A 14900-nucleotide genomic window follows, 5' to 3' on the forward strand; every position below is an offset into this window, starting at 1 on the left:
GGCAGCAAGGCACCAACAGTCAAGACCTCACCATGCCCTCGAGCACACCCACTGTTGGAGAAGCTTTGTCCAGGGCTCTTGGATGAAGATGTTGGAATTAAGTTTTTTTCTCCCTTCTGAAGAGTGACCATGCATTGAGACAGGCATTGCCTGGGCTCAGGGCCCTCACACTGACTTTTGGTGTGAAGGCTGCACTGAGGACAGGTCTCTGTGGTGACAGACATCACAGGAGTGCAAGCATGGAGTGTAAAAATGCTGCCTTATGGCAGGGGAAAAGGGCTGGCTCCTTGTCATGCTGTTCTGGGAAAAGTCCAGTCCTTGTCCTTCTCTTCCCAGTTTTTCTGCCTTTCTCCTCTTCAGGTTTTGCCCGCAACACATCTGCCACAGTTCTGTCCCACCCTCCCAGGGAATGTGCTCATGGATGAGGACCAGAACTGCCACTCACTGTGACCTAAAGGCTGTGAGAGCTCTAGAGCACAGAGACCCCACACTCCCTCTGGAGCCTTTCTTCGCCATCTCCCCTCCTGTACCATTCCTCTGTTCTTTGCCACTCAGTGTGGGCAGAGCTGCACACCCAGGACAGAGCCATGTGCCGCCTGTGCTCGGCCCAGTCCTGTGTCACTGGCAGGGCTCTGGACTGCACCCCTCCCACACCCTCCCAGTGACACGGAACAAGCAGAAGGCAAGATGAAAATCCAGAGCTGTGGGGAATGTGTGACACCCTTGGGGTGGAGAAGCAACATCTGAATGTCAGCATCTGGTTCTGTGTGTGACTGAAGAGCAGAACCACCAAAGCAAGATTCCAGCCACCTTTGTCAGGGGCTTCAGATGAGTCAAAAACCCCTCATGAACAATGAGTCCTCAGCTGCTGACAGATCTAAAGCAACAAAGCTGAACCACATCATCTCTGTCTCCAGCTAGACAGAACGTTTGTCAAGCAGCCAATGCAAACAACTTGCTTTCTGCACTGCACACCAGACAGAAGGGGCTTTAAGAAGTCAGATGTTCCCAGGTGATGCGAGGATTTATTTGTCAAAGCCTCTTCTGGTAACAGTAAATTGGTAGCAAGGATGCTACATTGTGGAAATGCTTTTCCACTGGTGGCTTCAGTCCATAATACAACAGTTTCCACTTCCCTCCGATCCTCACTGTTCATACATTCATTGTCAGGCTTGAAAGATGAGCCAAATTTGACCTCAACTGTTCAGTGTCATTTTGCACTTCAGCTCTAGTTCCCACACCACCAGTTCAGGTAAATTGACAGCACAGCCTGGAGGAAACTGCAGAACCTAAACCAAGCTGTTCATGCTCTAAGGCTCCCACACTGTTGGCCCAGCAGTAACTTGTGCAAAAAGCTCAAAAGCCCTCAAGAAAAGGTCATCTTAGCAGTGTGGTGGCCAGCAAACACAGTCCATATTTTCTCTTTCAATCCCACCCCTGAACAGTTCATGAATGTTTCGGATGTCTCTCTCCTGGCCCCTTCCTTGAGGTGATGAGAAAGAGTAGCTGAGTACCTACAATCAGCGTAACTGAGTCCCACATGATCCCTGCACTCAAACCCACCAAAACCGAATAAAACCAGAATCCCTGTCACCCCCAGTTTCTGCCACCCCAACCACTCCGCAGAGGAGTTTACCCATCTGTGGAACTGTTGGTGTGGACACCAGGTGCCTACTGCTGGGCTTGAAGAGTTTCTAGCTGGTGACATCCTCTCCCAGATCTATCTTTTGACTTCCTGATCACACTTCCTCAGGGAGAAGGCCCCTGCTTGGACCTGTGCACTGACGCTCGTGGGGTTTGTCACCAGGGAGTTCTCCTCTCCCTACATTTCTCTGCAGTTTGGCACGCGGTGTTCCTTGTCCCCACGCCCCCCACACCCTGCCCTGTGCTGCCTCACCCCAGCTCCCTCCCCAGAATCAAAGGGGGAAGAGCAGTTGCCAATCCAGTCTCACTACAATTTTCAGTACTTCCAAAATTTCTTTCCTTTTACAGTTTTCCATCTGTTCTTTTGAGCACTGAGCACTAACATTCTGTGTACCTGAAGTCACACAGAAGCCTTTGGAGATGCTGTGAATGACTCCTGCAAGCGCAGCCCACACCAGGCCTGCGCACCTTGGGCCTCTTCATACATTGACCATCTCAGCTTGTAAACAGAAGTCATCAATCAGTATTTTAAATGGCTTGGCCTTTAACCTTAACATCTGTGGCCAAAACAGTGCTCTGAGCATCTGTGACCAGCAGCCTTTTCCCCCTCAGCTTTATGCTGGGAGCAGGCAAACAATAAAACCCAGAGAAAATGCCTGAGTGGGACCAAAGTGATACAAGCTCTTGTGCACAGGCAGAGTTAAATGTGTGCAGCCAGGAAAAGCATCTTAGTTATGAGGAGGGAAAAAGGAGGAAGATCTCAGCAAACAATGGGTTCCTCTGACTGCAGAAACATTCCTCTGCTCACTGTCTTACCTGCTTTGAAGTCAGACACAAGGGATGGGGCCTTTTTTAATATTTCGGTTTTCTCTGTGATGGGCTTTCATCCCTGACATATTTAAAATGTGCTTTAACTTGGACAAAGACAAAACTGAAATTCTCCAGGAATCCAAGTGATCCCTAAAGCCCAGAGCTCTGCACATTAATAATGTGGTTTCTTTGAAAAAAAAAAAAAAGGCAACACAAAAACCAAACTCCAAGGCCCAAACCGTGAATGTTTTCATATTTCAAGTGGAATCTGAGGACATCATACACTGTATTTATCCATGGATAGCCTATATACAGTATTATAGCTGGTTTCTCAAAAATATTACCTCTGCTTATTTGAAAGAGCAAACGTGCAATCACTGCAGACTATAGGTGGCAGCAGGAATGTCCTTATGCTTTAATTCTGTAAGGATCAGCACTTTGGTTTATATGCCGTAAATAATGACAGAGGAACAGTTTTGGCTGTGGATTTTACTGCACATAAGATGAAGCAACTTCTGTTTCACTGCAAAACAGTCTTTAAGATCTTGATTTATTTTTCCCTGGCACTTGTTCACACTGTGCATTGATGGGGTCTCATATGGAGCGACCTGATGGAAGCATCAGGGAAGATTTACAGGTTTTCTTACAACATCCTGGTGATGGATTGATATAATCAGCCCAGAAATCATCTCAGACAAAGCCAGAGTTACAGACAGATAAAATCCTTCATTTCACAAGAGATTCTCTGAAATGACACTGAGAGGTTCGGGATGGTCTGTTTATCTGTGAGCTAATAACTCTTTTCCTGTTTTATTGTTGGCACTTGAAATCTGCGGCTGTTTCTGAGGTTCTGAAGTGCAGCCTGTTCTGAGGAAAATGTCACTGCTCTTCCCTGCCCTGCCTGGAAGGGGGAGGCCAAGCCTTGCTGCAGCTACACGGGGCTGTCACAGGGACAGCACAGCCACGTGCTGCCCTCACAGACCTTACTCCGTGCAGCTGGCACAGGCAGAGACTGGAAACTAACCCCCAATCCCTCCAGCTTTCTCCCACTTTTCAAGGAGCCACATGTAAGCCCTGAGTGCAGACTCCCGGGGAAAGCACATCAGAATGATGGGGTATTTCCCTTTCTACACCATTCTGTTACATTCCAACATTTTAATTCAACTAGAACTAGAAAAGAGGATAGGAGATGTCAAGCAAAATGCATTTTTTTGTTTTGAAGATTTGGAGTAACCAAAAAAACCAGTAGGAGATTCTTGCAGAAGGCAGATTACAATTACACTGCTGGCCTTTGGGAGTGCCTCTCTCTGCTGCTGGAACACAGAACCTCACAATGCACATCCCTGATCCAGGATCCTCTGCTGGGGTTCAAACATTGTGAACCTAGATCTTATTTCCCACGGAAGGGAATGGAAGCCTCTTTTTCTCTTCCTATAAAGTGTATAAAGGAGTCTAAGGTCCCTGCAAAGGGCCAACTCTTGTTCAAACCACAACAACGAAAGAAAGATTAAATATTAGAAAATATTATTAAAAGAAGGTTTGACATTCCAAATTCAAGTTTTCTCCCCATTCATGCATCGCCGTATTTTTTATGATCCAAAGTGCATCATAACACTCAGCCTCATCAGCCTTCCTGCAGCTCCTGAAGAAAACTCTCCTGTCTGTGCAGAGCATCCACCTGGATTCAGCACAGCTCCTGCACCTGCCCGGTGCCCAGGCCAAGGCTCACTTGGAAAGGAGAACAAATGGATGGAGACAGACTCTCAGCAGGGCTGCTGCCCCCTTCACATGAAATTAGCAGTGCTATTTCTCTGGCTAAGTCTGAAAAACCAAAAAAAGCAAGGCCTTAGCGAGCAACTCACAGAATTATTTCATCTTATTTGTTGGTCAGGAAGTTTTTATCACCTTCCACAGCGACAAATCTTTTCTGGTTTAAATCCTCTGTTATAAGACATATTTAGCACCACACTTATTAGAAGTATTCTCACCTGTAATTAAATCATGAGGACCTACAGATCTGCCACACTTCCCATCCAGGATGTGCTGTGAAGATGTGTGCAGCTGTTGGATAGCTAAGCATTCACTGAGTACATCTTGTTCAATATCAATACAGGACTTTAGCTACAAGAGGAGGATAAAAGAAAAATTGTGTTACATAGTAAAACCAAATTATTTATAATTAACTTCATATATCTCCTTAAGGATTATATAGAGAAGGAAGTAATGCCATTCTTAAGAAATCAATGTAATTAAGGATGTGTGTAGTACTTGGTACTTGTAATTAGAGATAATTCTGATGGTTTTCTGAAGTGCTGAAGTTAAGTGTGCTCATCTTACATCAACAACCAGTTTGCTTCAGAAAATAACGTACTCTGTGATCCTTCAAACCTTCCTGAGTAATTGAACTGCACGTTTTCAGGCTTTCTGTAGTTTCTTGTATTCTGTGGCAAAAGGTTTGCCTCACCCTGTAGCTGTGACACTTGGAAAGACATTTGATAGGGCAAGAAAAGCGCTTGTGCTTATCAGATTAGAGCTGGCAGAGCGAGGCGCTGTCGGTGATGTGGAAGAGGTACCACCCACGTGTCAGCTGTGCTCCATGGAAATTAAAGCTCTGGCAAAAGGGTCTGCAGCAAACTCTTGAAAACCACAATGTCGATCATATTAAAAACAGCAGGAGAGGAGAATTAAGAAAGAAAAGCATTTCTAATTCTCTTTCAAACATGCTGATGCTGCCAAGCTTTTGTCATAACAGAGTGCTCGTGTTACACAAACAGCCATCATATTCTACAGCCATTAATAGTTATTGTCCTTATGGGTACAGCCTCACATACCCATCTCCCCTGGGCTTGGGTATTCTAAATAAAGGGCCCAGGCAAACCTTCTCAGAATTCTGCTCTACAGCCATTTGTGGGTTTGAGATAAACATCTGACATTTGGATCACAGAGTGCATCTGCAGCCAATTAAACTACTACTAAATTAACAGCTAACTTTCTCCTGTTTTGTTCCTGTAAAGCCCTTCAGAACAACCAAATATCACCACTGCACTAATCCTCTAAGCTATGAACCAAGTGCTCAGGATTCCTTTGATACAAGTCTAAGCTCAGGCATTTTGTTTTGTATCAGAGATGGCACATTTTGGTAGCATATCTCAACCAAGACATGTTGGCAGAACAGCTTGTTAATTTTTCTTTCTTGGCTAGGTCATTTCCACTCAGAACTCTTGGGAAGCTGATACCAAGAGACAACTGCCCTTGCTGAGTTATAACCAAAAACGAGCAAGTGAGTATAAACAGCCTTTCCCCCTTTTTTCCTAAATCTGAAATCCAAAGGCTGTTCAGTAACACTGGGATTTGCTTAGTTGTGAAAGGTGTTGGGGTTTTTAAATATTTAAGTGAAATACTTAGGGAGGGTTCTTGTTTCTTTATCAGCCAGGTTTGCTTTGATCCTTTTTAAGAGAGCCTGACCAAAACACACTTAAATGCTGCTGCTTTTTCAGGTGCCTTTTAGTTTGAGGAAAAAAAAAGTCAGAGGATCAAGTATTTATGAAGTTATCATGGACAATGTGACAGGAAATCTGAAGATGATTCCAAACCACTGGAGGAGTGCACATTTAGACTGGTCTACCAAATAAGGTGTGGGAGGCAAGTTACTAACATTATTTTAAGATAGATTTGATAAGTCTATACAAGGCTGTGTACATGCACACTGGAAAAGTCCTCAAGGCAGGAGATTAAGTGATATGAAACCCTGGATATTGATGTCTTGGTGCATCCAAGCAACCCGAGTTTGCAGCTGGTGTTAACAAACTTTTCCTGGATTGATTCTGTGCTTCAGGCCTCCTCCTGCTGATGCAGGAAGTACTTTGTGCCCTTTAATGCAAAGTTTGGGGTTTTTTTTCCCCACCTTGCTCTGTAGGAATGGAATGAGGCCTCAGGAGGTGACAAGGTGTAACAGCGGGGACTGTCCCTAGATGTAAAGGATGGTGACATGTTAATGCATTCAGCTCAGTACACAGAGCTGAACAAATAACATGTTTGGTGTTAGGAAGTAATTCCTTCTTTGTTTCTCTGAAGTATGCCAGAGACCACAGGAAGGAAAAATGGGGAAGTTCTCTTCTTTGGAACAGGGAGCACAGTTGATTTCCACAATCTGCCGAGAATTTCATGTTAAGAAATCTTCCTGTTGCCAAGACCTTGCAATTGCAGAAGACTCTGGTGCCACAGTCACCCTCTTTCTGTGGCCAATTACTGCTATGGCCTTCTGACTCTTACTCTCATTACGTAGAATTAATTACATAGAATTAATCAATTACTGTTATGCCATTCTGACTCTTACTCTCATTACACAGAATTAATTACATAGAATTAATCAATTACTGCCACGGCACTCTGACTCTTACTCTCATTACGAGCTAAAGGTCAATCTAGGGAAGTGTTGGGAATTTTGTGACCAGTGGGACACACATGCAGAGCAAATCCTGTGGAACCTTCTAAAGCTGAGAGCTGCAGGGAAACCACAAGGCCTGGTAATACAAACCTGGGATGGAAAACCAGGCAGTGGCCAGGCTAGATAAAATTTTTGACCAGAGCTGATATATGCAAAGACTTGATTCCACAGACACCTGGATGGTGCTGGGCACGTGTCTCTCCCAGGCACAAAGCTCTCCATGCAATGAGTGATCCATGAGTATTTGACACAGCCTGCAGAGCTCTGGTCACTGATGTGCTGGGAACTGCTACTCAGACTGCACACATCTGGCAGAGAGAAGGGTCACAGGGAGAGTTACGGGACACACAGCTGTCCTGGGAAAGGGCACTCCACGTTCAAACTGCTGAAAACTCTACTCGAGGAGCAGCAGGAGTAAGGGGCCATGGCTGACACCAGGACATCTCTTCTATTCCATGTCCTCTTTTCCTACATTTCCACTGTACCCTGGCTTAGTTTCATTTGTGTATTAGATGATCTGCCAACATGTACTTCAGTAAATACCATCAGCTGGTGCTGATCGCAGAGACACAATGCAAGGATATTTTTTGTGAATGATGACTGCACAATTTGGGCTTGTGTATGAAAGATGAACAGGAAAAGAAAGGCCTGGACAGAAAGCGTGGGGCGAACTGAAATTAGAGGGTGGCAGCCTTTGGAAGTACAAATATAGAAGGTGGTCTGGTTAACAACAGGAAAATCAGCTCCATTTACGTTTTCTTCTGTGATACTGCAGAAAAACTGATCTGAAAATACATGACTTAAAGGTAAATTACAAATGACTGCATTGAGGAACTCTGGGGATGTGTCACTCCTCGCCTGCTCTTACCTTCTTACGCACCTGCTGCTCTTTGGCCGAGTGAGCCTTGACGTGCTTGCGCAGGGAGCTGGGGTCGGTGTAGCGCTTGGAGCAGCCCGGGATCTGGCAGGCGTAGGGCTTCTGGGAACGGGAACAAAGGCACAGATGTCACACCCCTGTGCCCGCCCCGGCCGGCACAGGGAGCGCTGCAGGACGGGCACACGCAGTGCTGGGCCTGAGCTGCTCCCTCTCCTTGCTGGGCCCGCGTTTGCTCTGTCTCCTCTGAGCTCAAACAGAAGAGATTCTGCACTGGCACGCTGGATGTGGTTTCCTGGGCTGAGCTAAATGCTAGTGAGGTGGAACTGAATGGGTTTTGAGAGCATTTCTTTATTCCCTTGCCTTTACAGCAAGCAAAATTATCATGGGCTCACCCAGTATAGAGACAGACATTCTGGTTTTGAGTTCTGATTTACGTAAATTTTACAAGGATTGCTTGGCACTGCTAAGACCCCACCTTGAACCTTGAGTGCAGTTTTGGGCCCCTCATGACAAGAAAAGCGTTGAGGGACTGGAGCATGTCCAGAGAAGGGCAATGAGTTGGGGAAGAGTCTGGAGAACAAGGAGTGGCTGAGGGAGCTGTGGGGGCTCAGCCTGCAGGAAAGGAGGCTCAGAGGGACCTTCCCAGTGACTGAAATCCACACTGAATTCTTCTTGTGGCCATCCCTATTCCCAACAAATGGAACACTATCTCTGGGTTACAGAACAAACTCCAAATGAAGGTGCAATTGGCAAAATGAGCAAAGGCACTTTTTATTAAGTAACCACCGGCTTAAGTGCCAGCAAAACAGTGCTGCATGGCACAGCTCACAAAGCTTTCCAGTTGAATGGAACATTCTTTTGCCCTCTGTTTTCTTGCCTCATCTATCAACGTTACCTCGGCCTTCTCACTAGGACTAGCAAATCCTTTTGGTGTCCTCTCAAAGGCAGAAAACTGGTTTGCCATGACCTCGATGTCACGTTCTTTAATCCCCTTGGTTTCAGAAGGAGGATGCACAGAAGGGAAAAAATCCCACCAGTTTTGGGAGGAGTGACTGTGAGGTCCTTTAAACCCAGTTGCTCTGCTCCTGGAGGAGTGCTGATGTGCCCTTTTTATCACAAGGACAGACAGGTTTCCTTTGTTCTGCTCCTGCCTAGGAGAAGGATCTACTTCCAGATGATTTAGTAGGGATTCGATCAAACTAACGTACACCAGTAACTGAAATGATTTACAGATTCTCCTCTGGAGAAGATAAATGATGGAGTGACCTACACTGAGAAGCTTTAAAACCAATTCCAAATGCACTCAATAAGGAAAAAAACAGCCCATATAACCCCCCTTTCTTTGTAAGTACCTCCAGAGGATAAGTATTGCTGCTCTGTCCAGCCAGCAGGAAATTTCTGAAGGAATAATAGAATCATTCACCAATTCCTGACCTTACAGGCTAACACAGCACCTACCCAGAAAGTTACAGGGCAAGGGAGATTTATTGAGAGTGTCTGGAACACAGAGAACTGACACCTGAGGAAAAACTATGGAAAACTTTAACAAATCCCTTGGCAGAAAAACCAGCAGAGTATTTTTCAAATCACTGATGTCATTCAAATTGGTGATAAAATCATTCAACTCAGTCATAGGGAAACTAGATGAGGATCTGAGCACCCTTACAAAGGTTCATGGCTATTTGCTCTGACAGCCCAGGCAGTTTTTTGGTGCAGCAGCACCAGCCTGTAGCTCTGCTATTTTTCACGTTCACATAAGCACACAATCCACTGAGCTTAAACCACAGGGCTTCAATTAAACCAGGCAAGTGAAACTCAGTTACTGTGTGCGGGACTACAGGAACAGTTTTAGAGAACCTGCCATGGAATAGCATGGAGGATGTTTTTAGATGTTTAAGAAAGTTATTATAAAATGATTACTGTACCTTTTTCCTGATTTATGAGCATTTCAGATAATAAAGACAGAGATAAAGGGAGAAGAAAAGAAAATAGAAAGTTAAGACATTTGTCTTCAATATTGCACAGACAACACATACAAAGAATTTGTGCTCTTTTTAGTAACCATGTAAGTTCTCTCTTAAAACTAATAGATGGCATTCCATTTGTGAGTTTGGCTAATAAAAAATATATCTACTAGATTCATGCAATTAAATTTAAAAGCTGTATGCAATTCAGTATATCCACTTTCGAAAGAGATGCAAATTAAAAATTCAAATATCTCAGGTTGACTTTCAAATAAATAAAACATTGTTATTCTAAGTGTGCTTTGGTTTGGAAAATGTGACTGACTTGCTTCTCTTACTTGTTTGTTTTTGCAAGGCATAATGTACATTAGACATTCCTTAATGCTGCACTGTCTGAAATGTGTAACTGCTTAAAAAGTAAATATCAATTAAACTCAAAAGTTCTGCCCCATAAACACTTGGCCAAACTAAACCCTATATTCACTTCTTTGAAAAAAGACAAAGGAACAACTCTGCCTGTTATTCTTTACAAGCTTTACGCTGAGGACATGACTGGTCTGCAAAGCTATGTCATTGCTTTCTTTCCCCATGACCTGGTGATTTCATTTCAATAGAGCCCAAGACACTTGACAGGCTCTCGTCTTCTCTGGGAGACAAGTGACAAGAGCTGCAGAGCCAACCAAATCTCCCAACTGCGGAGAAGAAAAGAGTGTGTTTCTCACAGTTAATTCTGATGAAGGGTAGTTAACCCATTCCATGGAGTTATGAGACAGATTTATTTTCACTTTTACAAAATTACTGTCCAAAACTGAGGTGCATTTACCTTCCACTGAGAGGTCTGACCAGCTTTGGCATTCACTCAGAACACTCAGTGAAGGGGACAGGAAGTGAGACAGTGACACACATTTGGTGCAGCAGCAGTGACTCAGCTTTCACTCAGCCACATCTTATTGAGCTGCTGCCTCCTCTTACTGGAACAGGAACAATGGCAGAGTTTGCTGAGTAACTCACTCCTGCGTAACTGACTCCTCAGCATGACTAACACCAACAAACTGCCTCTCTGTGATCAGGACTCTCATTTCTCAAAGCACAGTTCAAAACCAAATGCACTTGCTCATGGCCGAGTTTTCTAAGACTCTCCTGACGAAGAGGCCAAGTCCCCCTGCAGTGGCAGACCCGATTGTGTACCAGGAGCACAGGAAAACTCGGTGCAGCTCCCAGAATGAAATCAGGCTTACGGTATCCAGGTGTGTCCGCTGATGCTTGGCCCGGTCGCTGGAGTTGCTGAAAGCTTTCTGGCAGCCAGGATGCTGGCACAGGTATGGCTTCTCCCCAGTGTGACTCCGCAGGTGAATCTTGAGGTTCTCAAGCCTAGAAAATGCCTTGTTGCACCCTTCGAACTGAAAAAGTCATTAAAAAAAATCGTTGTAAGGTTCTATTAAATAAACCATGTGCAGTCACAATGAGAACAGTGTAAGAACCAAGCTGGACACGCAATAAATCAACCAACATTCAAACATCTGTTGAATTTTATGGATGAAACACAACATATTGTGCTGTTCATTTAGTCTGTCACCAACGACACGGTGTGCAGCTCAGTAATAATACAAGGATTATAAATACCTCACACATTCTGTCTGAACTGAACACTTAAAGACACTGTGTCAGAACGGAAAATTTAAAGAAAGAACAAGTGTTCTGAGGAGTGCTCTGAGGTGTTAACTGGCACAGGAACCACTGTGGGCAATAACAATTAGCTGCTACAGACAGAGAGCAAGAGAAGCTGGCGGGTTAGAACCTGGTTTCAGGTGTCTGAAATATCATACACTTGAGCAGATGAGCACGGACTGTTACAGGAAGACCTGATCCATTCAAAGATCAATCCAAAGGAACTCTGCTGTTATTCTGCACCCTTTTCTTTACTAGCTGTATCATTCAGAGCTGTTCTGAACATTTATACAACCAGTAACCTGAGCAATTCTGACTTCTAAGCACCCGTTTCATTAGGGAGCTCAGCAATAAAATGCTGCATAGCCTTCATAACAGAAGTCACTGGTTCAAATTAAATCTGAAGAAATAAGTAAGTAAAATCTCCAGCTACTAGGCCAAGGGTCTTAAGGGTCACCTAGTTCCAGGCCCTGCCATGGGCAGGGACATCTTCCACTATCCCCAGGTTGCTCCAAGCCCTGTCCAACCTGGCCTTGAGCAATTCCAGGGATGGGGCAGTCACAGCTTCTCTGAGGAACCTGTTCCAACCATTGTTTCTAGAAGCCATAGCTTTTTCTACGATTCTTGCTCATAAACAGTGAAATCCTGACTCTCACAAAATCAGCAAATGCTTTGTCACTTCCTTTTGCCGAATCAAGATTTTGTTCAGCAGCTTTCCAGGAACCTGTGGCTCCCCAGATGACATCACCACCTTGCCAATCCTGTTTGTCACACACACATCAGTGCAAACTGCGGACTCAGCTGTGGCATCCAGCAGTGCAGGGGGAGAGATGGGGAGGGAGAGCAGCTGCAGATGGAGGAGCACTGAAGGTGCTGTAACCTGGAGGTCCCTGATCTCCCAGGGCCTGCCAAAGGCAGATCACTGATGGAGAAAGGCCCGTCACATCCTGTTCATCCCAGTGTGTTTTGTAAATACCTCAACACAGCAACCAAAGTGATTCTCGAGCCAGCACCTCATGTTGCAGGCTGTGTCCTGGCACTGGATGCAGATCAGCTCTGCACACTACAGGCAGAGGGGTTTCTGGCACTTCTCTGCCTCTCCCAGCTACTCACACATCAAAGGATCAATGTGACTTTTACTGCCATAAATATTTTAGTGCCCTGAGCAGTAACCCGTCTGAATGGCACACTGGGTATGTATACAGACAACTATCTGATGGGTATGTATTTTCCATCTTTTCCCATCACAGCTATTGTGGCAGATTCACAAAATCACCTGGAGACATGCAGTTTATGAGTTCAGAAGCTTTGTTTGGCCATGACCCACCTCTGAACACTTGAGCTGGTGCAAGGAGGCAGGGGGGTTTGGAAGTGACCAAAACCACCAAGACTTCAAAAGAAACAAACTTTTTTCACAATCATCACAAAAAATCTGACAAAGATTCAGGATGAAGCAATTTGAAATGTGCAAAAATGCTGAAGTCAATGAAAAATAGAGCAGAGTTCAGCAAATTCACAGTTCTCATAGGACATTCCATACAGCTGAGTGAATGTCCTGAGGTCCTAAAGATCACTTTTTTCCTTTTGGTTCCCAATCTTCCTCCTCTCCAGCCTCCTTTGATTAGTGTGCCCACAGTGTGGCATCCCTTTGAAGTACTATCCCTTTCATCTCTCTTGCAGGTCCCCTTCAAGCACTGAGAGGCTGCTCTAAGTCTCCCCAAGGCCTTCTCCAGGCTGAACAAGCCCAACTCTCTCAGCCTTTCTCCTCAGAAGAGGTGTTCCATCCATTGGAGCATTTTTGTGCTCCTTCATTCCCCAGCCTGTGTTGATACTGGGGGTTGTCCTGAACCAGCCGCAGGACCTTGGACTTGGCCTTGTTGAAACCCCATGGGCCGTGTCTGGAGCTTGTCCAGGTCCCTCTGGATGCCACCCTGTCCTTCAGGAGTGACAACTGCACCACTCAGCTTGGCGCCACCCACGAATTTGCTGAGACTGGACTTGGTCCCACTAAGGACCCCCAAGGGACACCACCTGTCACCAGTGTCCCATGTGAACAGTGAGTCTTTCACCACTCTGGATGTGACCATCATTCCTCATTCACTGAGCACTCCAGCCATCAAATCCACCTCTCTGCAATTTAGAGAGAAGGATCTTGATGCTCAGAATGTTTTTCTAATGGATTACCAGTCTTCAGTTCCATATCTAGAGCCCAGTGCAAAGTAGGAAGATATGCAGAATAATCCAAACTCATTAAAGGTCCAGCTCCGCTCTCATTGATGTCAGTAGCAAAAATTCCAATAGCAAATGTCCTAAAACATCTAAACACAAGCTTAATTTAAAACACATGAAAACACATATGTTTAAGAGTTTGCTGGATTGACACTTCAGGGAGAGAAGGAGGAGGCCCTACCAGAAATGCTCAGAGCGACAGTGTGAGCAGCAACACTCAAACAAATATGGGCTTATTTGCAGACCCTTCCTCTGTGGTCAGCTGCCTTTTCTTGGCAAGTATGTCCAAAGCCTTCAGCAGTAAGGTTCCTCCATCACCACACATGCTTGGACACTCAGAGCTTTTCTTATTTATGTTATTATTTCCTAATTCACATTATTTGTATTACCCTGTTCTACTAAACTGGATAACAGACAGTGGGGTGGTCCCAATGCAGTGATAAACTCAGGATAAACATGTCAGGTGGAAAAATACACCAGCAAAGAGAATGATGGGACTGCAGTACTCAGATTTTCAAGTTGGCAGAGGCTGGGCTGGTGAAACAGGAACTCCTTTCAAGAGGAAAGCAGAGGGGACAAGAACCTTGCCACAAATGATGAGAAGAGAGGAAGCTGAAGATGAAAGGTCTGAAAGGGAGGGAGGAATGGAGTTGGTGCAAAGAGCTGAGCAGAGTGGGGCTGAGAATCCACCCAGAGCTGCAGAAGGAGTTGCACTTTGAAGGAAACCTTCTTCAACTCTTCTGTTTCTGGATCTGCTGACTGTGTCTCACACAGTTTGTCCCTACAGAAGTCCACATATGGAAACAGCTTCCCTGAAGTGGAGTGGTACAACAGCTTCAACTGGGCTGCTGTTATTAAGACCACTTTGCAAGGTATTTCTTGGGTTTAACTGCTACTCACCAGCTCTTTCACCCCTTCCACCTTCTCTTGCTACTTGGAGCGTAACATTTACATTTACACTGCATAAAGCTACTCTTGGAAAAATGGGGTGCTCATTCTCCTTCTTAAACACCCTCCAGGAAGATACAGCCATCCCACAAGTGTCTCAGCTTCAACTGCAAAGAACAAATGTACATTTTCAAAAGGGCTTCAGGATGGTGAGAGCTATTTTATCAACTGAGAAGGCCACTTACGGGATCTCCCAGACATCTGGCCCCAATCTGTCACTGCTTAACCCTACAATCCTAAACATTTTGTGGACGTTTGATGCCTGGGATAACTATAACAAATGCTGCATGATCCTCAAAGTCTGTAAATGTCA

The 14900-nt window shown here is 45.0% G+C and overlaps 1 protein-coding gene and 1 long non-coding RNA gene across 2 annotated transcripts in view; one reads left to right on the forward strand and one right to left on the reverse strand.

Annotated features, from left to right (window-relative positions):
* Nucleotides 1–14900, reverse strand: part of GLIS1 (GLIS family zinc finger 1) — a 178188-nt gene that overhangs the window by 21967 nt on the left and 141321 nt on the right. The window contains 3 exon segments of the mRNA XM_066192848.1: nucleotides 4443–4575; nucleotides 7770–7880; nucleotides 10981–11142. Of these exon segments, the coding sequence (XP_066048945.1) occupies nucleotides 4443–4575; nucleotides 7770–7880; nucleotides 10981–11142 (406 nt within the window).
* LOC136294419 (uncharacterized) lies at nucleotides 5482–6559 on the forward strand. The gene is made up of 3 exons (XR_010722395.1): nucleotides 5482–5734; nucleotides 5952–6087; nucleotides 6529–6559. It is a non-coding gene; the product is annotated as an uncharacterized lncRNA (long non-coding RNA).

This window comes from Chamaea fasciata, unplaced genomic scaffold (assembly GCF_029207755.1).
Source record: "Chamaea fasciata isolate MVZ Bird 193981 ecotype frontalis unplaced genomic scaffold, bChaFas1.0.hap1 SCAF_10, whole genome shotgun sequence".
In the NCBI taxonomy this organism is placed as follows: domain Eukaryota; kingdom Metazoa; phylum Chordata; class Aves; order Passeriformes; family Sylviidae; genus Chamaea; species Chamaea fasciata.